The sequence below is a fragment of the Nicotiana attenuata genome, chromosome 10, assembly GCF_001879085.1.
Source record: "Nicotiana attenuata strain UT chromosome 10, NIATTr2, whole genome shotgun sequence".
NCBI lineage: Eukaryota > Viridiplantae > Streptophyta > Magnoliopsida > Solanales > Solanaceae > Nicotiana > Nicotiana attenuata.
In genome coordinates this window covers 12,346,985-12,371,599 of record NC_031998.1, presented here as the reverse complement: position 1 = coordinate 12,371,599, position 24,615 = coordinate 12,346,985, and the positions used below count along the sequence as shown (strand labels likewise).

The 24,615-nt window shown below is 38.8% G+C and overlaps 1 protein-coding gene and 1 non-coding gene across 2 annotated transcripts; one reads left to right on the top strand and one right to left on the bottom strand.

Annotated features, from left to right (window-relative positions):
- Window positions 18,938-22,481, bottom strand: LOC109233015 (auxin efflux carrier component 1-like). Its single transcript, XM_019398749.1, has 6 exons — window positions 21,083-22,481; window positions 20,256-20,517; window positions 20,091-20,176; window positions 19,829-19,986; window positions 19,516-19,592; window positions 18,938-19,392 (listed from the first exon to the last, which is right to left on the bottom strand). Exons 1-6 carry the CDS (start codon window positions 22,209-22,211, stop codon window positions 19,326-19,328), a joined length of 1,779 nt encoding a protein of 592 aa, XP_019254294.1. The 5' UTR covers window positions 22,212-22,481; the 3' UTR covers window positions 18,938-19,325.
- On the top strand, window positions 24,276-24,347 carry TRNAR-UCU. The gene has a single exon. It is a non-coding gene; the product is annotated as a tRNA-Arg (tRNA).

Genomic DNA, 24,615 nt, shown 5'->3' with positions numbered 1-24,615 from the left:
TGTGGCGGTCCAGTTTCTGAGAACAGCTCCCTTCGCCACCGTCTGAATGGTGAGGCCTTCTTCCTCCTCCTCCTCAATTATGGCACTGCAGTCCATATCCTTATCTTCCAAGAACAGATCCTTCTGCCCAGCTAGTGCTTCTTCTTCAGCAGTTCCCCATATTATGTCCGCCTGATGGAAAGCTTGTTCCAAACGGGGTACCGGTTGCTCAAGAGGGTAATATGGTCCGCGCCATGGAGGCAACCAATTCCTGTATTCTTGCCATGTGTACTGGTATCCGAGCCCAAAGGTAGTACCATGATTCTTCAGCTGTATTGGTTTGGTGATGCCTTGGAGGTTCTTTCCCAATCCTTTGCCGGGTTCATATTCGGACCATGCTAATATGCTTTCTATCTTGTTACTCCACCATTTGTCTTTTTCGACAGCATTGACCCATTCGATGTGATGGTAGGTCTCCCCTCCTAGCCTTCTTCGATGTCCAATGTCCGGAATGGTTTGACTAGTGTAGATGGGGTTACTCCCGTCTCCATGAATGATTACCTCCTGACGGTTCCATTTGAATTTTACGGCTCGATGTAGTGTGGAAGGCACGGCTCCAGCAGCATGGATCTATGGACGGCCCAACAAAATATTATATGAGGCTGGTATGTCAAGCACTTGGAACTCAACGTCGAACCAAGTTGGCCCCATCTGCAAGCAAAGGTTGATTTCCCCGATCGTGGCCCTCTGGGACCCATCAAAAGCCTTCACATTCATACTTCCGGTCCGTATTTCATGGAAACCTTTGCCCAACCTTTTCAGGGTGTCTAGTGGACAAATATTCAGACTGGAACCTCCATCAACCAGGACCCTGGCGATGAACTTGTCTTCAAACTGTACCGTAGTGTGCAATGCTCAATTGTGATTCCGTCCCCCGGGCGGCTCATCCTCGTGGAAGATGATCTTATGGCTTTCTAGTACTTGACCGACCATGTTGGCCATTTCTCCACCAGTGATATTATTGGGTACATAAGCCTCGCTCAGTACTTTCATCAAGGCATTCTTGTGTGACTCAGAACTCTGCAACAGTGACAGGATAGATATCTGAGCAGGGACTTTGTTCAGGTGATCAACGACAGAATACTCTTTCGCCTGTACTTTTCTCCACAGGTCATCTGGCCCAGTCTCAATGATAGGTTGCCTAGTAGTGGCTTCCTTACTTGAACCTCCTAGGTGTTCAGGTGTATAGACTCTTCCAGTCCTAGTCATTCCTTGTGCCACGTCAGATTCCTCTACCTTGGCCTTCCCTTTTCGCCGAGCCTCAGCGACATAATCCCAGGGTATTGCTTTTGAGTTGAATCGGGGTGTGGTACACCGTCGTGGTAAAAGGTGTGACCACTTCTACTTCAAATGGAGTGGGGGTGGCAGCGGGCGGAGCCACTTCTACCTCGAATGGATCTGATGTAGTTACCTCAACCTCGATCAGCGCCTGAGTCTGAACCACGATACGAGTAAGTGTGACTGCAACCTTAGATTCATCGCCCTCCCGAATAAGCCCGATCGACCCTTCAGGGTCCCATTCTTCATTTGTTTCTATCATATGTACAACGTCACCTCTATGATCAGGGAGGGGATTGTTGCGGACATTAGGTGAGGCCTCCTTTGCTTGTATGACCTTGTTGTCAATTAACGTTTGAATCTTATCCTTCAATGTCCGGCACTCAGCTGTGGTGTGTCCTTTCATACCGGAATGGTACGCACAAGTCTTGTTCGGATTGACCTACTGGGATGGGTTTTCTAACGCCACAGCGGCAATAGGAGTTACATAACCGGCGGATTTTAACCTTTCATATAATTGGTCAATGGGCTCGGCAATGGCGGTATACTGTCTGGGTGGCTTGCGGTCAAAGTTTGGTCACGGTCTTGGATAATTTTGACGAGCAGGTGGTGATTGGAAGTGGGATGGTTGGAGTTATATGTGTGATGGACAGAGGCTGGTTGGGAGTATCTGGGGGATGAAGGTTGATATGTAGGTGGTGATGCTTGGTATGTGGGTGGAGGTGTTTGGTATGTGGGTGGAGGTGTTTGATAGACAAGTGGAGATTTCGGGCCCTGAGCTACCATTACTGCCCCAACATCTCTCTTCTTCAATATGCCACCTGACTGTAGTGCTTTATTTGTGGCTTGAAAAGACTCGAAGTTGGTTACCATTCCGCTCTTGATCCCTTCTTCAATCCTTTCTCTGAGTTTGATGATGTCAGAGAATTTGTGATTTTCGATAACCATCAGCCTCTCGTAATATTGCGGGTCCTGTGCCCTGACGAAGAATTTATTCATCTGTTCTTCATCCAAAGCGGGCCTGACCTTGGCGGCTTCCGACCTCCAACGAGTAGCATATTCTCGGAAGGTCTCAATGGGTTTCTTCTTGAGATTCTGAATGTAGAAGACATCAGGTGCATTCTCTGTGTTGAACCTGAACCGGTCCATGAAGTATAATGCCATGCTTACCCAATTTGACCATTTCTTGGGATTTTGGCTGATATACCAAGACAGCGCATCCCCAGTAAGGCTCCTCATAAAGAGCTTCATTCAGATCTTTTCATCTTTCCCGACCCCGACAAGTTTGTCACAATAAGTCCTGAGATGAACCCTGGGATCACCTATGCCATCGAACATTTCGAACTTGGGAGGCTTGTATCCTTCTGGCAGTTCCACATCGGGCTGTATGCACAGATCCTCATAGTTCAAACCCTCTATCCCTCTATCGCCTTCAACACCCTGAACTCGGCTTGTTAACTTTTTAAGCTCTTCAGCCATGTTTTTAATAAGCAGGTCCTTTTTGGTAGTTTCTGGTGTACAGGAAGTTAGTTGGGTAGATTGTGGTATAGTTTCCACGTATATGGGGTTGCTCTGATGGGTGCCAGGAACTTGGGTATAGTGGTGGTCATTGGTGGAGTTTTGTGGATCGGGAATGAGTGGTGGTGTATTTTGGGGAGTGTGGTAAGTGGTGACTGGCGGGTACTGAATTGGTTGATGCTGTTGTGGTGGAGTTGGCATCGGCAATGGGTTGATATTTTGTGGTGGAGTTGTGTAGTGATTTGGTATAGTAGGATTCTGTGGCTGTGGGTTTTGTGTGTTTTGAGGAGGTGTTGGGTTCTTTGCGTTCTGTTGGTGGATATCAGGGACATTGAGGGTGAGTGACAAATTTTCCAAATTACGGACCAGCTCAAGTTCTCCTTGTAGTTCTAGTATCCTTTGTTCAAGTCTCAAAACCAAGTCATTTGGGGCCGAAGTACTGCGACCGTCGAAGGTCTCTGCGTTCTCAACGTTTTCCTTTCTGATTCCACTTAAATCGTCCATCTTTGCTTTTCCTCTACTCTTTGTGTTGTTGGAGGAGGAGGAAGTGGAGGGCCTCTGGATCTGGTGTGATACGCCGATGAGGCCAGTATGATCGAACCAACCTAAGGGGATGGGAATAATAATAAAAAAAAATACACAAAACAAAAAGGTAACAAGTTAGTGGGGATTCTGAAATGTTTGCAGTATTTAAACACATATTGCGGAAATATAAATTCGCGTCCTAATTTGGGAGCCTCGTTGTGCCCGAGGTAAGCCTATCGACAAATAGATTTGGAGAACTTTTAATGCCAATAAATGCTTCATTTCATAATGTAAGAACAGGCGAATCCCAAAACGATAATAAAAAATGAGTTACTATTGGCACTTGGCCTTATTACATTTAGAAAGCGAGTAAGCCTAAATCTATTTGGTCTCAGAAGGACCTTCCTCAGGTTGAATGTTCTCGTTGATCAAATCCTCCAGCTCGCGTAGGCTCATTAGTAAGAACGCCTTCGCCAGATGTCCTTCTTCGTTTCCCTCAGCGCTCTGGCAGTCGTTGACTCTTTTCCTCACTTTTCCTTCCAATTCTAACAGGTTGTATTCCAGATAATCTAGCTTTTCGCTAGTATTGACGGCCCTTTCTTTCCATTCATTGATTTGATCATCCGATGGAAGATTCCTCCACCAGTCTAGCAAGAGTGGGGGTATGTTAACCATTCCGAAGCTGGAGACCTCGTGCCTCATTTCCTGCATAACAAAAGGGTTAGACCTTACCCCCACCAGACTCGAGTATTTATACATTTATGATTAGCATATCGGCATTTAGTTCTCCAAATTAATGCACAGAACGTGGTTGCGTCCGTTGGGATTATGGAAAACCCGATGGACTTTGGATAAGGCTTAACTTAAAGGATCATTATGTGGACAACATAACTGACCCGACTAGGTTTGACCATGATGCATGTACAATTTAAATAGAGTAAGGTTTCTATGAGGTTTTAGACCGGTACCCTCAAGCGAACAACTGGAGGGGGAAGGCATGGAACCGTCGACTGCACCGCTGATCGACTAGTTTTACTGCAAATAAGCCTTTCCGAATTTAAGGGTAGTAAATAGGAAGAGCGCAACCACTCATTAAAGCGTTGCTATAGGATTTGATATGCACGAGTGGAATATGATGCGGAGCATGATTTATGCAGCAGTTAATGACATGTAGGCAAGTACTTTCACGTAGGAAGAAATAAATACAGCATTTAAATAATTGAAAAGACAATTACAGAGAAAGAAAAACAAGGAGACAAGTCAGTTTTCCGGGTAATAAAGGAATCATGAATGCTCAAAATAGACAGTCAAATTCAAACAAGGGAGAAGGGTACGGGATAAGGCATGCTTGGACTAATTCATAAGCTCGTTATGGTAAGAGCCTAAAGATATCCCCAGCAGAGTCGCCATGCTGTCGAGCCCCCTTTTTCCTCCGCAGGGAGAAAGTCCGGGTTTCGACATTCATGGGGTGTAATGACTCATTTCCTTTTGGGAATTGGGTTTTTGAAGAGTCGCCACCTAACGATTTAAGGTGCGTAGGGGCACCTAGAGTAATTAACTCTTGGGTTGGTTTGCATTACCAGAGATTAGAGTAAGGGCTCAAAGTAACCTCGAGGGGAAGGTGTTAGGCACCCCTCTTGGTCCACAACTGTGGGTCCCGGCCGAACTTATATTTACAAATTAGTCCATAAACAAACAATTAAAGCGAATGATAGCAAATAGAGCATGTTGGGCATTGTATAAAATAAGAATTTAAACAGGTTGTAAAACAAAAAGGGAAAAATAAAGTTTCGAGCAAAGAGGGTTTGGGGGGAGAGGGAGATCCTAGGTTGGTTAGCCTATAGGATCACATCAGTACAATGCCCGATAATCACTCCTTAAAAAGGGGCTACGCGTGGCATTAGCGCACCGGTCATCATATCCATGTCTACCCTTCCCATCCCCTTATTGGTCATGCAAAGCGAGTGTTGGTCAGCGATCTCTATTGCGTGCTGCTACCCGTCCCTTCTCAATGGTCCTGGAGGGAGTTAGGACCTCTACCTATAGGTGGTTCTAGACGTAGCCCTAAGGTTTTAAAGGGCAAAAATTCTAAGGCGACAGTCAAAACATTTAGGACTTTCACATAATGGGAGCAATTACGAGGCTCACAGTTCCCTCCTTAAACATACACACAAGCAGCACGTCTCAAGCACAATTAAGGTCTTTAAAGTCCTAAAGCAGGATCTCTAAGTGAATGTGCAGAAACAGAACAAACTTATTACTCAGAAGTTGTAACCTAGTAGCTGCCTAGGGATTCTTTTAAAAGTTATTAGAATCAGAAACATTAAACGCCGGAGAAAGAGCTTCAAGGGAAAGTGGTCTTTGAAAAAGCCCTAAAGCTCGCCTATATGCAGTACTGTGTCTATATTAATGCAGAAACAAACAGGTTTTCGAAATAGACCCTTTTAATACCTATAGGCAGGATATCTAATGAGATTAAAGTAATTATGAAGGGACTGGTTTTAGGAAATGTTGACACTTAATAAGACCAGTTTTAAGAAATAAACTAGGCGAAATGAAATTGATTTATTAGGCTAATTGGATTATCAGACATAGTTGCGAATAGAAATCCCTATAGGCATGGTACCTAGGCGTATTACTGGTTTTGGTCAATTTGCAGTAACATGAGGAAAGACTCATTAGAACTGACTCGTAATTAAGTCCTATAGGCATGATATCTATACTTGGATTGATTTAAGACATGATGGCTTGGAACCTAGAAACATGGTCTCTAACATGACAAATGCAGAATCTTATGGACATGGTCTCTATCTGATGCAAACGACATTGGAAGTGAAACCTTATAGGCATGATTTCTATTTGATGCAAACAAAATTAGAAATGAGATCCTATAGGCATGATATCTATTATGCAAAAGCGATCAAATTCAATCAAAAACCCTATGAACATGCTTTCTATTGAGTAAAACAGGCAGATTTGAAGAAAAAAAAAAGTAAAATCCTAAGAGCAGGATTTCTACCCATATTACCCCAAAGTATACATCTACCCACCCCTTTACTAAATATCCCCAAGTGTCTGTTTACAAATTATTACAAACTGATGAATGAATTACATAAATGAAATAGAAAATCAAGAAGCTATTCTATAGGAAGCCTACAATTAGGCTCAAGTTTCCCAAAGCCTCCAATGGTCTCATGAGCCTCAATTCCATAGACAAACTAGAGTCTAGGTGCATCAAAGTTCCCTAAGGGCCTCAAGAACCCCGGGCAATGCTTACACCTAGACTTAGCAACCAAGAATTGAACTAGTGCAGTGTGGAAAGGCCAGCCTCAGTATGCCAGAGTTCATAGGGCTCTCAAGAGGATCCCAAGGCAGTACACATACTAGAGGGGGCAGAACTTATTGACTAAGAGTAAAGTGGAAGTGCAGGACACAAGTTGAAAAGGGGTTATTAAAGACTATATTGGAAAGTCTGTTTTGAAAGCAATCAGTAAAGCAACAAAGATTGTTTGAAAAGAGGTTGGAGTAGTAAACAAGCTTAAACACCTTAAGAAAAGAACACACACAGCTAGTTTGCGGAATTCAGTAGTCATGCAGGGGTCAAGGGGCTGGGGATACATAGACATTTGGCTGCACCATCCAGCAAAGATCTTAAGACTGGTTTGGACATGCTCAGAGATAGTTGACTCTTGCATAATCACACACCAGTCAGGAGAAATACAAACACATAGAAAGGGTGATAAGGATTTGGGGATTCATGGGATGGTAAGCACACAAGAAGTAAAAGACAATTGACAAAGCATGCTTTGAAACACACATAAGGGGATACATTAATCCAAAGCGAAAGGGAGACATAATAACATGCTGATAAGGCAACTTAACTACAAGTTCCACAACAGAACCACAAGTAGAAGCAAACTAGGAATAAAAGAAACTGAAACAATAAGAGAAGCATATTGTTGTTGGAGCTTTAAATCAAAACTAGGACATACCAGTGAAGGTGGAAGTAAGCAGAATGAAAGAACCAAAGAGCACAGATGATTAGACTTGGCTTTCAGCCGGCTAACAGTAGCAAGTAGCACAAGAGAGAGGGAGAGCAGAGATTTTCTAGTAAGAGAGGTAGTTTTTGAAAACCCGTGTTTTGTTAATGAAAGACTTAGGGTATTTATAGTTGAAAGTAGGTAGTGAAATAAGGTAAAAATCATAATAGTATACTAATTTAAGAACTCAGAATCAATCAATTAGAGAATCAAGGAAGTACTCCCTTAAGCTAAGGGAATCAAATCAAACGGGGAGATTCAATATCAGATAAGGCAAGAAGAAACATCGGTGCATGACTAAATAAGGAAGGAGTCAAGGTTCAATAAGCATAGAGTAGCCGATTAGGACAAAATTCATAAAGCCTTAATTAAGGACACAACTCAGTAGAAATAAGTATCATAGCAAAAATGGCAAGGAAATCAGACAGCTTAAACAGACGGGGTAAAGCTTGTAAGGCTTTAAAAGAAAATCTTTCAATCTCCATCAATTAAGGAAATCAGAATCAATCAAGAGGGGGTCATGATTCTGTATGTTCAACATATAAATAGAGCAGCTCAACAGACGTAGCAAAGGGCAAGGTTAGCCATATTGACAGCAAAAAGCACGAGATAAACAAACAAAGTGAGAATGGTCACACAGAAGTGACATAAGTAGGCTAGGAATTCAGTAAACACATTCGAAGCCTGGTGACCACGAGAGATCAACAAGAATCAAATAAACAGGCTAACACATAGAACCAAGGCAAAGAGAATCATGCTGACACACAGAACCAAGGCAAAGAAAATCATGATAACACATAGAACCATAGCAAACATAGAAAATCATGCTAACACATAGTTGAGGCTTTTTCTTTGCCTCAATAGGATTAGTAAGGTAAGGTTTAGCCCAGTTTGTGTTGCTCCAGTCCTATGCCTTTGGAAAAATATCCAAATGGCTATGAGATTATATGCCCTCGTGAGACTTTGCCGGCAGCTACACCATGATTCCTCTACATGAGGCTGCCATAAGGGCAATGTGAGACGCAGAGGAGTGATTATATAGCCAAGGCATAGAGGCAACACTATTGGTGCTATTGTCCCCCTTATTTGTACTCTTCCTATGTGGTTTCTTTTTCTTTTTATCATTATTAATAAAAGTAGCCCTAGGCACTTGCCTAATGGATTTGCTTAAAAAAAAAAAAGCAAAGAAAATCTAAAAAATTAGGGCTTTAATAGAGTCGAGTTTAAAAAAATAGTTGGACCATAAAATTGGTCAAAAATAAGCTAGGAAAAAGGTTTAATCATAAGAAAATCGATTAAAACAAGCGTAAAAGGATCCCCGAGAAACCCTAGTTTTTAAAAGAAAGTAAAGACGGTTTAAAGTGGAGGATCTTTCAGAAGAAGCTCGAGAATAAGCAAATCATAGAAGGAAACAGGCCTAAAGTGTAAAAATAACACAGATCTGAGAGATTCAGAAGAGAGTTAGGGTTTCAAAGGGAAACCCAAACAGAAATCGAAAGAACCTGTTGCAGACTTCAGCGATCGTAACATATAAGGTGTGATTTTGCCCAAAATCACACCGGAGAAGCCATAAATAACAGAAACAGAAACCCTAAGTCCAAATCGGCACGGCCCGGGACCCTTTAAGGTCTTAGAGATGATGAGCAAGGCGATGAGAGACTCATTGGAGGCTTGGGTTGAAAGGATGGTCGCCGGAGATGACCGGAGAAGGAGGCATTTGACGGAATCTAGGGTTAGGTTTGAGAGAGGAGAGAAGATGAGAGCATCTGAGGGCGGCGGGGATTTGGAAAGTGAGTAGGGTTAGGGGTCGTTTGGAAATTAAAAAGGAAAGGAGAATTGAGGGCCGTTGATCCAAAAGATCAACAGCCAGGATTTAAAATAGCTTGGGTCGGGTAGTGGGTAATTGGATCTGGGTCGGGGTATTAAGTATAAAATTGGGCTGGGATTGGGGTCCGATTTGGCTATAATTGAAAGCCAAATTTGGCTGTTATTAAATAGCCAGTTTTTCCCTAATTTAATTTTAATAAATTATAAGCAATTTCTAGAAAAATAATTCAAGGTGCCAAAATGATTTAAAATATATAATTAACGTTTTAAAAATATAGGGGTGAATTTTACACATAAAATATAATTATATCTTAAAAAGGGCTAATAATTACATGCAATTTAGCTTAAAAATACTAAATATAATTGTAAGAATACATAAAAATTACATTATCCATATTTTGGCATAAGTATAGAATTTAAATAAATGAATTATCAAAACAATAATTTTGGAAATAGTTATTGGGGATTTTATGGATAAAAAGGGGAGAAAATAAGTCAACTTAAACCCTTAAAATTATGGGAAAAAATAACAAAAACCTTGTGTATGCTTATATATGCATACATATGCTATTTTGAAGGTATTTATGCATATAAAATATATAGGAAAAAATTGGGTATCAACACCTGGCCGGCTGGAAGCCAAGGCCAGAAATCTTCTATTGTTTGGTGCTGTTGATAATCATTGCTGCATTACTAAACTTCTTTCTGTTTCATCTGAACTAGTAAGTTGTTGAAGCTCTTTTTCTACTTTGTTACTCATTCAATATGTTACTGCTAATTGATTGGTTGCTTTTTGTATTCTAGACATGTTTAACTCAGTAGATTAATTGATGGAATCTGCTTAATTATGCGTAACTTAAGATTGTCTTTTAATATTAAGTACGTTTTGATACCTTTCCCAAAAAACTAGTTCATGATGTACACCTTAGTCTGTTGTTAAATTTGTTTACATGTTATCTGATTCTATATTCTCCACCTATAACCTCTTTATTAGCTTTAGTTGATAACTAATATGCTTCTTGACTCATTAATTGACCGATGAACCCCTTTTCTATGATTTGTCCTAATCTGAATTCTGTACTGTCTTTCATGAAAGCATGCTCATGAGTTGGTCATTATCAGTTTTTGCCTTTGTTTATTTTCATACTTGTTAGTTTCAAGTCTGCTTAGTTTCAATGTGTTTCTCTATTCTATGTGTGATTCTATCCTTAAATATGCTTCCCAATCCTGTCGTGCACTCTTCTGAATTCTAATTCTCTGCTCGCTGAAAGCCAAAGCAATCTAGGCATTGTCCCCTGGCCTTCCTGGTGTGAGCACTGCTCAGGGTTCCTATGACACCCTCGTGAACTCTGACGCACCAGGATTTGGTCTATAGTTTTCCTTGAACTGTTCTGATCATTCTTCTCTAGTGTGAGCACTGCCCTGGGTTCTTGAAGCCCTTGGGAACTCTGACACACTAGAGATTTGAGTTTTGTATGCTTATCTTTGAAATATGGGTGAATCACTCATTATTGGTCATGTTGTACCTATGAACATGGGCTTTGGAGATGCTGCGAGTTGAAGGCCTGGTTTGTCCAGGTGCATTTGGGTCTGCTGCAGGCTTCCTATAGTTTATATACTTTGTAATTCATTCATTCGATTGTGGTCTGTAATAATTATTTATAATAATGATTGGGACAATAGTGAATTGGGAAAACTGGGTTTAATTTTAACGTTTGCATGAGAATGGGTAAAAATCCTGCCTATAGGTGTTTGTTTGGCCCGTTCTGCTATTGTGTTAGATAACCTGCCTATAGGTCTTTTCTGCTATTATATGTTAGATAACATGTCTATAGGTGTTCACTATTCTTGTTAGATAACCTGCCTATAGGTTTTACTTTACACGAAGAAATGTTCTGCTAATTGTGTGCTGAAAACTTGTCTAGATGTTCACTATGTTGCATGATAGATAATCCGTCTATAGGGATTTTACTTTGGCTCAAGTAGGTTCTGTGAACATCCTTTCTACTTTGCTGTTACGTGATCAGATACCATGCCTATAGGAAATACAATAACTAAATTCAACTTACATTACAACATGTTCAAATCTGCTTCTTCAGAAATCATGTCCAATTAATTATCACACTCGCTTAGTTCATATGCATGTCTATAAGAGCCGATGGCAGTTTCAATCACCAAGGGTAGAACTCATGCCTATAGGGATAATTATTATTTGTGCCAGATACTATAATTGGAACTTTGCATAGCGTCTCGCTAAATGCCGCTAGAAAGCATGCCTATAGGAGTAACTAAATAATTCTGAGCATTTTGTTGTCACTACTGTCAACTGATGAGTAAGCCACCTAGATAACATGCCTATAGGTTCAAATGCTTTAAATTGTAATCAGTAAGCAATTACATAGTCACCTAGAAATTATTTCTCATAGACTGCCAGCATAATTAAAATCCAAAATCACATAGAGATCATGTCTATAGGACCTAACAACCTTAACTATTAAAATTATCGATATGCTGATCTGTTTGCGTGCATTTGATGCCTAATGTGTGGAGGCTAAATTGAGCCTTTATCTGCTCTTGCATGAAAAGTCCAACTTATTTTGTATGTCGCCTAGTTTTACAATTTTGAGCAACTTAAGTTGAGTCTAGAACCATCCAAAATAGAGGTCCCAATGCCTCCAGGACCATAGGTAAGGGACGGGTAGTGCACGCATAGAATACGAGCTAGAAATGATTAGAGCGCTTTAGGTAAATAACTTAAAGATAGTAATCGGGTAGCAGGAGATGAGAGTCTGTGCCCGCTGAATAATATGAGTAACACCCCGTCTTGTGGGAGTTACAAAGTATTATTTGTGTCGCACGGGGTGATCCTTTAGGCTAAAAAACTTAGGACCCCCCAACCCTGTTAAATAATTCCCTCGCTTCTTTATCTGACTAATAGCCTGTTTGGCCAAGCTTTTTTTTTGGGCCAAAAGCGCTTTTGGCCAAAATTTGAGGTGTTTGGCCAAGCTTTTGGAAGGAAAAAAAGTGCTTTTGAGGAGAAGCAGAAGCAGAAGCAATTTTGGAGAAGCAGAAAAAAGTAGCTTCTCTCCAAAAGCACTTTTCTGAGAAGCACTTTTGAGAAAAATACACTTAGAAGCAGTTTTCAAAAGCTTAGCCAAACAATAATTACTGCTCAAAAGTGATTTTCTAATTAATTAGCCAAACACAAACTATTTCTCACCAAAAGCACTTTTTTAAAAGTACTTTTGAGAAAAGCACTTCTCAAAATAAGCTGATTTTAGAAGCTTGGCCAAACGGGCTATAATTCACATAATTGAGTTCGGCCGGGACCCACAGTTGTGGACCTCGAAGAGTGCCTAACACCTTCTCTTCGAGGTAATTTCGAGCCCTTACCCGATCTTTGATGACGCAAACTAGTTAAACAGAGTTATCTACAAATAGGTTCCCTAACGCACCTTAACCCGTTAGGTGGCAACTCTCTCTTTTAAAATCCTTCCTTAAAAGAGTTGTCAACGTCGAAACTCAATTTCGCGAGAAAAAGGGGCGCGACAATCTAAATTGAACCTCTTTCATTCGTGGGTAGTTTCTAAAGCTTATTTTGAATCATTTGATCAATAATTTGCTAGATTTTGTTGGTTTACAGGCTTGTTGGAAATGGAAGGCCGTGGTTGAGCTTTAAGTTGATCGCGGAGTGAGGTAAGTATTGGGTCTAACCTTGATTTAAGAGAATTAGGGACCCTTGAACTTCTTGTTATATGCATTATATGAGAAACGGCGTATATGCGAGGTGATGAGTGTAAATGCGCCATTGCATTACTTGTTTTCATGCTTTCCTTATTTCATTGTATATCTTGTTACATGCCGTAATTGGTAAATGCTTATTTGACTTCCATGCCATAATTGTTACTTGTCATTTAGCTATACTTGTATTAGATTGTCCGTCCCTTCCATAATTTTATGCTTAATTGCTACCTGCCTCTAATTGTTTTCCTTGCATATCTAAATTGTCCTATGTCTTGCTTGTCTTGTAGTTTTGTGATAATTGTTGTCTTTAATTATGTAGTTTCTTTTGCATGACTTGTTAAACAGATAGATATCGTGGAGTTCGTAAAGCTGAGGCATCCGAGTTGTTCGAGCTTCTTTGATTATCATGTTATCCTCCATTGCTTCGTATATTTACTCTCTTAATGTAGAACTCCTTGTGATTTTTGGTTATTGAATTGATATTGTTGCTTGAAATTGTTTCGGGAGCGGTTTGCATGTCGCAACGGGAATTGAAATTTAATGAATTGAAATGGCATAATAATGACGGATTATGATATTGACAGATGATGATATGGTGGGATCGGATTGTGCGCCGCAACGGATTGTATGAAGTTATATTTGTTGTGACTGTTGGTTTTGCCCTGGTAATTGAGATGAGTCTATATGACATGTTATTTTGGACTCTCTGTTAGTTGGATTGAGTTCGTTGTTATGAATTAACTGCCTTACTTCCATTCCTGTCTTTTCTTTTCTTATTATTATTGCATACAGGTTATTGTAAGTGACCCGCCTTAGCCTTGTCACTACTTCGTCGAGGTTAGGCTCGGTACTTACAAAGTACATGTGGTCGGTTATACTCATACTATATTCTTCACTTCTTGTGCAGATACCAGAGTCGGTCCCAGCGGTGTTCAGTAGACTTGCTCGGATCCAGCTATTCAGAGGAGACTTGAGGTATAGTTGCACGGTGTTTGCATCCCCAAAGTCACTTCTACATCCTTTTAGCTGTTTATCTTGTTTCGGACAGTTATGTTTTTTTCAGACCATTATCATTAGTATTCTAGACGTTCATGTATTCGTGATAACAGTTTTGAGATTTGTAATCGAATTTCGTCATTTATTAGTTTATTATCTTATTTGAGACTGTTCAATATTAGTGTTGCCGTTAAATTTGGAAATTGTTAAAAATGGTTAATAGATATAGCTAACGTTGTCTTGCCTAGTAAGTAAAATATTAGGTGTGATCACGGTCCTGAGGGTGGGAATTTCGGGTTGTGACAAGCTGGTATCAGAGTATTAGGTTGCCTAGGTCTCACGAGTAATGAGCAAGCTTAGTAGAGTCTGGAGGATCGGTACAGAGACTTCTGTACTTATCTTCCAGAGGCTATGGAGTTTAGGAAAAATTCTTGGGATAGGCCCTCAAAAGCAAGGAGGTTAGCATAAAAAGGTTAAAGTTAAGGTTATCATGGCAACATGTAAACGGTAAAGAAGATAGAATGAAATTAGGATGATACCTGTGCCGCAATGTGCATGCTATTATTTATCAGGCACTCCCTAAAAAGGGAGCCCATCTTTTTCTAATCCTTCTCTAAAGCCAGCGACATTAGATAATTAGAAAGCTCCAACGGCTTGGATAAAATATAACACTTTTTCGAAATCGAAAGAGTGGCACTTCGCCTCTCTTGGCGATCTTGGGAAAGTGTTAAGTAATTGTTCCCCAAGTTCATGTGGTCGGGAGACCGAGGGGGAGAATCATTCCTTTCTTGAGCAGCTGGGGCACGCGGAGGGGATGCGGTAAGTATCGGTGCAGAAGGAATAATGGGTGTTGATATGTAGGAAGCTATTGATGTAGATGGTGAAGAGGTAGCCGGTATGGAGGGGGCAGCAGTTGAGGCCGGCTCAGTCGTCGGTGATACGATCAGGGGCCGAACTCCCCAAACCGGGAGCATTGGCATGGATCGAAAAATGGGAATCAGAATTTTCAACTAAACCCATCTCCCCCCAAAGCACCTGAACATCCTCTGATGAAGGATTTTGGAGCTCCCCCGACTGAGCATCCGGTTGAGATGATGAAGATATTCTCCTTTGAATGGAAGCCTCTTCATCAGTGGCTTCTCCTTCATCATCGAGGACCACTGTGATTGTGGCCAGCTCAATTGGTGTTTTCTTTATTCTCTTCTCCTGAGTCCCGGCCAAGAAAGAACGTCTTCTCTTCGGTTTCTTATTCTTAGACTGGGGACTCCGAGAGGAGGCACACTCACCAGCGGCTCGGGCAGATCCATGAGCTCTGCTTCGGGCAAGGGCAATATTTCGCAACACCCTCCTGGCCTCCTTAGAGACATCTAGTATGTCGACATCGGTGCAGGTGACGGAACCCCTTGGGAGCCTTACACAGGCGAAAAGATGGTTAAGTAAGTAGCTCTTTAACTAGTGAGATGAAAAAAAGAGAAGGAGAAGAAAGAAATTTTACTCACCATGGTTTTTAGCTCCTCACCCGTATTTGGGAGCCACTTCTTTCAACCGACGAGACTCCGGAGTTGTAATATCCAGAATTTTCTGAACCCATTGGTCCGGCTCGTGCTCCCGTGGTAGTTCCCAGAAGGTAGCTGAAATGAAGGATGGCGGAAAAGAAAAAAATAGCAAAACAGGAAATTACCTTTTTTACGGAGAAAGGAAGCAAATAAACGAAGACATACAGAAAATATTCCATGACTCAAGGAAAGCTGGAGTTGTGGTCGAGATAATGTCCCTATTAGCAATAATGATTAACGTTCCATCCATCCACGATTGTTGTCATCGTATACACTGGTTAGAAGAGCGTAGTCAATTGCTGATGTTTAACACTCCCCTGTGGAAAATCTTGGAGGAGTAGAGGATCATCATATGAGCAAGAGTCGGGGTTTTCTTGGTCTCACTGCACAGCTGACGAAGGCAAGCCACCATGCGCCATATCGATGGCCCCACTTGTGCTAAGCAAACCTAGTAGTAGTGGCAAAATTCTAAAATTATTGGGTCGAGCCCTTCACTCGACCCCCAAGAGAAGGGACCCAAAGTAAAAGGATATGTATAGACATACGTAAACCCCTCCCTGGAGTAAGTAACTCGCTCTGCCATATCTGGGGAGAGAATTTCAACATTGGGGAAGTTGCAGCCCACAGTAGGGATACTAGAAGGACGAATGGAGGAGGGGTACCTGCGAAATGGCCAAAACCGGTGGCTTTGAGAAGTTGCAGAAGGGGGTTGTTCTTGAAAATCATTTGCAATGCTGAGATGGAGTGGTATGATGGTGTTAACAGTTGGAGGATCAGACTCAACATCAACCTCCCTGGCTTTGTTTTTCTTCGTGCCTCCACTAAAGAAAAGACCAGTGTTTCCGAAGGGAGCAGTGTAAGAAGATATGGTAGTAAAAGATAGGAAAAGATTTTCTTACTATGAAAGTTGAAGGTTGTAGAAAAGCTCTAAGGAAATTCAAATAAAGAAAGGGATTGTAAGAGTAGTAAAAATGAAGAAGTAAAAATGATAAGTAGTGAAGAAGATATAGACGGCAAAAATCGTGGTCATGATTACCTTGAAACTCGGCAAAAATACTTGATGAATCACGAGACAACACGTGTTCGAAGTATTAAATGCGAAGACATGTGTCTTGTCAAATGTTAGAGACCGTTTAGAAACTTTCCCGCCAAGAAAGGAATACTCATCTACTTCTCGGCAACAATGAGTTGCGGCACCAGAAAGTAGGAGGACTATCAGTATGGGGTGAAATTGGTTGATTACAAGTGGCTAAATAGCGAGGTGATACGTGGAACAGAGAACAGACAAAAGTTGTGTCGACGAATAATCAGCATCGGTTACGAAGTGCGTAACTAGTATAGGATGGATTTCGAAGGAAGCACAATCGTTGGTAATGACTCAAAGGCTTGACATCGGATAACATTTAATGAGCAGTCGTTACAGAGAATATTTGCATTCACAACCAGTCGCTATGCAACCATCAATACATATTTATTCTCATTCAAGAAGAGCTTGATTGTAGGATCTTGCCCCCCCTAAAGATAGCTATAAACATCATATTGACAACTCTTGTAATGGACATGAAATATTCTGCACACAAAACTGTACTTCATTATTTTATAATTAATCTAATAGTTTTATCATCGCTCTATCATTGCTTTCATTTCTGCTCTCGAAGAGACCAAGTTCAGAGCCAGGCTCGTTATATTTTTTAATTTCAGTTGTTAATCTTATTTTTTGTTGTATTTCTTTATCATTTTTAGATCAAATCGATTCGTTTGTCTATAAACCACGTTATAAATTCAAATATACCGTTTTACGGGTAAACAATAGTGAAATGCAAGCCATTGAACGATATTAATAGAAGTATGAGGTTGGGCAGTTACAATTACTTCTGGTCCTAGTTGCTAGTTGTTGGGACACAGTTGTTGTAATTTAGTGCAAGCAATTACTTGTACTGTCAAGAAAACAGAGGTTGTTCACTTGTTTGGAAACATAGGACTATTTAATGTCTACGGGCTCTACAAACTACGAATAAGAGGTAGAGAAGAACCAAAAACAGAATTAAATGCACATAGGATTTTATCTCTGCTTCTTCAACTTATGTAAATATAATTCAGAACTCAGAGCCTCCAAAATTAAATTTTTCTGAGAAAATCCTGAAACTCTAGATTCACTGGGACTGGAAGAAAATTGGGAGTGGAGAAAAAGTGACAAACAATTATGATAGTGACCATGCAGGTTCAACGACCTTTTTTTACGATTTCACTATATATTTATCCAACTAATTTAAATAGTCCCGAATAATAAAATATTTTATATCAAAGTTCTCCATTTTCAAAATTATTTTCTCACTTAGCTTCAGTCTCCTAATTCTTTTGTTGTGTTCACAGAGAAGTTTTATTGTGTGTCTCACACAACTACATTAGTTGTGTGAGCGTGAAACTCCTTTTTGTCTCACAAATTTGTGGACCCGAATCTTACACTTCTGGATCTACAAAACTGTGAGACAAAAAAGATACCTCATACAACTAGTGTCAATTATATGAGATACAAAATAAAATTTTCCGTGCATTTAATTCTCTTTTTGGGTTCATGTATACCTTGCCATTATGAAAAGCAAAATATACTACTCCCTCCGGTCCAAAATAAGTGATTTTTTGAATGTTTTCACACAGATTAAGAAGTCCACCTTTTAGCATTAATTAGCAATAGAATTGACCATATTAACCTTTACTATCTCACATAAACACTCGTAACACATATTCCAACACTATTTACTCCAAGGACAATGTAGGAAAAAAATAATTAATACATTCTTGAAATCTGAAAAAATCACTTTTTTGGACCACAAGAAAAATGCCAAAAACTCACTTCTTTTGGACCGTGAAGAGTAATGCTTTACAGTGAAAAGCTCAATAAATGTTAGCTATACTTGCAAGTTGGTAAGGTAGGGAAGAGAAGGTAAAGGGAAAATTTGAAAGTTTCTTTTGCATTTTTTAAATAAAAGGAATGATAACTGCATTGGAAAATATTATAGAATCGAAGTTTTCATAATTTAATCAAGATTTTGATGGTGAGTGAAAAAGCAACCAAACAAGCACACTGAACACTTAAAAAGTACTCCCTTTAGTCACAATAAGTGACCAATTTTTTTTTTATTTTGGTCTAAAATAAGTATCCATTTATATAATCAAGAAAAAATTCAATTTGTTTTTTCAAAATCACCCTTATGTACGTATCCCTAAAAAGTCTTGTACTCCTCAGATTAACTATACTACAACATTTAATTAAAGATAATTTAGTCACACTAACTATTTTTATCTAGAATTTAGTATTTCCATAATTGGTCACTTATTATGGACCGGAGGAAATAATGTCTTTAATATTTTTTTCCACTTAACAAGCACATTAACCATGCGAAAGAAAAAAAATAAGAAAAAGCATCCCATTTCCCACAGAAATGTTTAGGTTAGTAGTATCTTTTTGAAACCTTCAAAAGTTAGAAGGCAGAAAATGAAGTTTAACTTTCTTGATGGAAAAGAACAAAAGACATGTAGGCCTAGTAGAATAGCACAAAGTTCAAAAGTGGAAGAGAGGACAAAGAGACAACAAAAGAATTCCCACTACAATTCCTCTATTGGCTGTGGTACCCAACAATGAACCATTCACAATTCCACTTTTGCTTTCATTCTTGTCTCTCCCTCTTTCTTTTTCACTTTCTGATCAGAATTCATATCCTGTTAAAAGCCAAAAAACCCTATGGCAAAAGGGTCTTTAACTTTTCCTTTACAAAAACTTGAGCAGATTAATGCTTGATCTTCAAAGCCCCAACAAAATGTAGTAGACCAAAGTGATAGGAAGAGCTACCAACATCCCAAATATAACCCTACAATTATCAACAACATTTAAGAGACATTTAAAAACCAAAATACTCGACAACATTTTTTACAATAAAAAATGTTATTTTTCTGCATTTCTTGATAAAATAGGTAGTTGTTTGAGGCCTCACCCTGTGCTCAATATAGCAGGATGGACACCATATTCCTTGGCAAAGACAAATGGCACAATTCCCTGAGGTAGAGCTGCCTGAAAAAAAATGATAAAATTTTATCAGTCATATATGAATGGTGGCAATATAGCCTGTTATTTTTCAATTCAGTATATAGTTTTCACAATGCCGAGGGTCTCCCGGAAACGGCCTCTCTACCCACGGGTAGGGGTAAGGTCAGCGTACACTCTACCTTCCCCAGATCCCACTAGTGGGATTATTACTGGGTTGATATTGTTGTTGTATATAGTTTTCACAATCAACAGTCTTTTACCTGAACAATAGCAATATGCAAAAGCACGCCTCGGAGACCAACAGCAATGGAGGCAGCAGCCATGACTGCAGGACCAGTGAGGAATCTCACACCCATTGAAAAAGCAGCAACTGTATTCCCACAGGCAATGATTCTAGGTGACAATGCCATGAACAAACCTGCAGTTTACATGTAGAGAATAAGTTCAAAACACTAACATTTTCCTATAAACATGAAGGTAAGTCCATGAAAGGATTAGTAATTGATAATATCACGAACATACCAAGACTAAACATTGCCATTCCAAGGCCAGCATCAGAAAGAATCGATATTGATTTGGCTATAATCGCAGGCATTTGAACATTCCACCTGCAACAATTAGGATTAGTCACAAGTCTAACTATAGCCAATGACATACAAATTAAGGTAATTTTGGGTATACTCATACTTGAATGAAACTAATGACCAAGTGAGGCCGATGATGCTGGAGTAAGTGTTCGGGTTCCTAATAAGTTTTCGCCACACCATAATCAAAATGAGCCTGGTCATAACACTAGCAGGTGGCAGTGCAGTAGCTTTGATCTCTTCTTGAGCAATCTTTGGACGGAGCTCGGTTGTGGAGCCAATCTTCGATAGCACCGGCCCTTCATTTCCATTGAGGTTCTGCTTGTTCCCGAACGTGAACTCTTCTCGGCCAAATTCATCATAATCTAATTTTAGGACATAAAAACATTCAATCAACGACAACACCTAGATAATTTAAGTTAGTACTAAAATGAAATGGACAAGGATACAAATGATTCACATAATTACCAGGCATAGTTGATGAACTGATTGACTAAAAATTACCAGACATGATTAAGGAAAATGGGGTGCTACAATACAAACTCAACCAATTTCCTACGCAACATGAGATGACAAAAGTAATACAAGCATGTCTGTCTCATGAGAAGACAAAAATATGACCATAATTTCAGGAATTGGATATGCAAGGCGCCAAAATTATGCCTGAAACAAGAAACTAATAAAAGAAAAAAAAACTCGGTAAGGCAAAAGGACTTAACAAACTAACCCTTCAACCCATCACAAGCTAACAATAGAAGAATCTCAAGTATAACAACATATTTCATCAAACACAAATCTATCTAGTTGCATCAGAAAATACAAGTAGCAACAACAAGAAACACAATATTGTCCATTTATCCAAAATAAACAAATACAATTAAAAAAAAGGTGGCAACATGGTATATTTTCATAGTGAAATTGTGTACTTACCCTTTGGGTGGGCTCCAACTCCAAGCTCATTGCCATAGTCACCTCCCCTAAAGACATGAATCCCTCCTTCAGATACAGGTGAAGCACTTGAACTCCAAACAAACATGTGAAGATCTTTTCCACCTTCTGCACCATTAGCTTTCTTCTTTGTCGCCGGACCGGTGGCCGGAGAAAAAATTCCGGCATTAGTAGGGGCAGGGTACCCTGCATTCCCCTGTCCATAAACCCCATTTCCTCTCCCAAATCCAGCAGTTCCACTCTCTTCATCGAATCCAAAGTTGCCAAAGTTTGATGTCCTAGGACTCATATTTGCATTTTTACCATTCACCATTGAGTAGAAATCAGTATGGTTAAAGCTTGAACCTCTAGGAGTTGGATTTCTTGAAGATTGTAATGAATAAATCTCAGCATTTGTTAAGTTTGATGGTCTAGGTGTTAATGAAAGACCAGAATTAAGACCACCATGTGACTTTCTTGAAAAAATTTCAGACCTTGAACTAGTTGATTTTCTAACAGTAACATGAATCTTCCCATCTTCACCAACTTCAGCTTGAGTTTCTAATGGTTCTTTCCCATCTAATGAAATAATATCAGAATCCACTTTAAAAGAAATAATATCCCCAGCAGTATCAGGAAACTGTTCTGCAATAAGCATTCTTGCACCTCTATATTCAAACAAGAAAAGCATCAAAGTATACCAAATGATACATTGAAGCACAACTATTTGGACCATTAAACTTCCTGAGGCTTCACCATACATACCCTTTAACAAAGGAATTCCCATAACTAAAGTGTTTGGTAAAGTGGAAAGAGAGAATAAAGTAATGGACCATTCAAGGGAACCTCTTGAACTCATTCTTGACCAAATGGCTAGAACAAAAAGAACTATGATTTTTTGAAGAGTGTCAGCAGCTATGAACCTGTAGTTCATTGCATAAGGATTGTTGGAAGCAATGAAGTGAAAAGATAGCAATGGAACAGCAAAAAGAGCAACAAATCTATTGATCCCTGAACATTGATCTGGGGTGAAGATTTTCCACCATTTTACTGAACCATAAGCTAAGATCATTGCTACATACAGTGGAACTACAGCAGTGAGAACATGGTAAAGGTCTGAAAGTGATATCATTTTTTTCTTAAAGATTCAAACTTTTTTCTTCACAAAACAAAAGGAACAGATCAGAATATCGCTTTGATCATAAAACACATATGGGGTTTTGTATTAAATGAAAGAAAATGAAAAAGACTCGAATTTTCCCTCAGTAACCCCTCTGTTCTTCTCTCAAGAAAACTGCAGCTTCAAAAGAGCTACTACTATTACTGATTTTTGGCTGAGTATAAAAGGAGAATGATAAGTAAATAAAAAGAAGAGGTTTTTGTGGGAAATGACAGAAGTGATATGATATATTTATGGGAATTAAAAGGCAGACAAAGAAGTAAAAGCTAAGGTCCTTTGGAAAAGCTTTTTTTTTTTTTTTTAATGCAAGTCTTTTCATGGTAAGAGAGAGACCTTCTCTTACCCAGAATTCAGAAAGACATTTTCATATTTTATGGATGATTATGTTTTTATTTCTCACTCGGTATTAAACTCCCGTTTAACCATAGATTTTGGCTACTCTCTTTAAAAAAAAAATTATTTGTTCATCGACTATGGTCAGTTTTTAAAAAAAAAAATTAAATTCTCAAAAATTGGTTTAGTACAATTTTTGGATAAAACAATTTTCGTCCACTCACAAAACTTCAACTTCTCCTACAAATAAAATGCATGTCCAAACATAATTTTAACGGTCAAAAATTATTTTCTAACAGTTCCGTAACTCATTTTTCAAGTTTCAATCAAATCTATGTCCAAACACAAGTTAAATGCCATTATTGAGTTCTAATTAATTCAAATTCGTGCTGCATAAGTTTCTTTAAAAAATAATTACCAAAAAAAGAAAAAAGAAAAAAAAAAACCTTTCTAATTAAAAGTAGAAAAATCTTATTAATCTCACTACAACTGTGGTAGTGATAAATATGTAAATTCCCGTTTCTCTTAAAACCCAAACAAAGAAAAGGAAAATATAAGGCAGAGAAATATATTTAATCAAAAACCTGTATGCATTGTTTACTGTTGTCACTTCAATAAAAACATACACATATTGCACAAAATGTAGCATCAGTATTTACCGGATAAGTCAATTTGAAATGCAACAACTAAAACTAATCAAATTGTGATTTATATTTTGATCGTTCCTATTCATTTTTTCAAACAAATATGTATTTTTAAAATAAGATAAAATGACTCTCAATGGAAAACTTAGGGGGTGTTTGGTATCAAGGAATGTTTTCCAATTTCCTCGTGTTTGGTTGGCTTAAATGTTTTCCTTATGAACTCATTTTCCTCCAATTGGAGTAAAATATTTTCAACAAATACACATTCTCGTGATTTGTATCCAAGGGTCACTTAGACATTGAAAAATTAGATTATGAAATTGCGAAACATAATTTTGGAATTGGATCAATACTTCCAATTGAATAAGTATGAATAAAGGATCCATGGATGAAGATAGAAAGTTGATTTCTAATCGTAACTAAATCTTCAATTTCTTATTTGTAAAGAAGAAATTGAAGCAAAATAGCTATTAAACGATGACTTTGGTTTACTAGAGACATCAACATATTGTTTTAGCTCGGTGGAAACAAAATCCTTTTCCTCAGGATCCTATTAAATAGAAATAGAGAACGAAATAACTAGAAAGGTTGTTAGAATCCCCCTCTTCTAGAAGGATCATCTACAAAGCTATTCGTTTTATCTGTATTCAGACCAAAAGCTGACATAGATGTTATGGGTAGAATTCTTTTTTTTTCGAATTTTGTTCACATCTTAGATCTATAAATTGACTCATCTCCATAAAGGAGCCGAATGAAACCAAAGTTTCATGTTCGGTTTTGAATTAGAGACGTTAAAAATAATGAATCGACGTCGACTATAACCCCTAGCCTTCCAAGCTAACGATGCGGGTTCGATTCCCGCTACCCGCTCTATATCTATTTATTCTAAATATTTTAATCTATTCATTAAATCAAATTTAGTTTATTAGTATTAGTACATCATTGAATATACAATTCCAAAAATTCTTTCACATCCGATTCTTTCTGTTTTCTTTTTTCAAACAAAAAGTTAAAATACGAAAAAAAATCAGAATGAAAAGCGTCCATTGTCTAATGGATAGGACAGAGGTCTTCTAAACCTTTGGTATAGGTTCAAATCCTATTGGACGCAATTTATTTCCATATATATATATTTTTTAGATTTCGATAGCAAGAAAGACTGTTTGAATATTTGAATCCAAGACGCTTGATTCCTTTTTTTTATTAAGTATTAAGACAAAAGTAGATCAATATTTCTTTGCTTGTTCCTGAAGTATAAAACGGTCCATTTGTTCCTGAATAGCTTCTTTCAAAAGGGCTTCTGCTTCCTCGGTAAATGTCTTGGTAGAAGATATGATTTCTTGGAACTGAGGTTTATTAGTTTTTAAGTAAGTACGTAG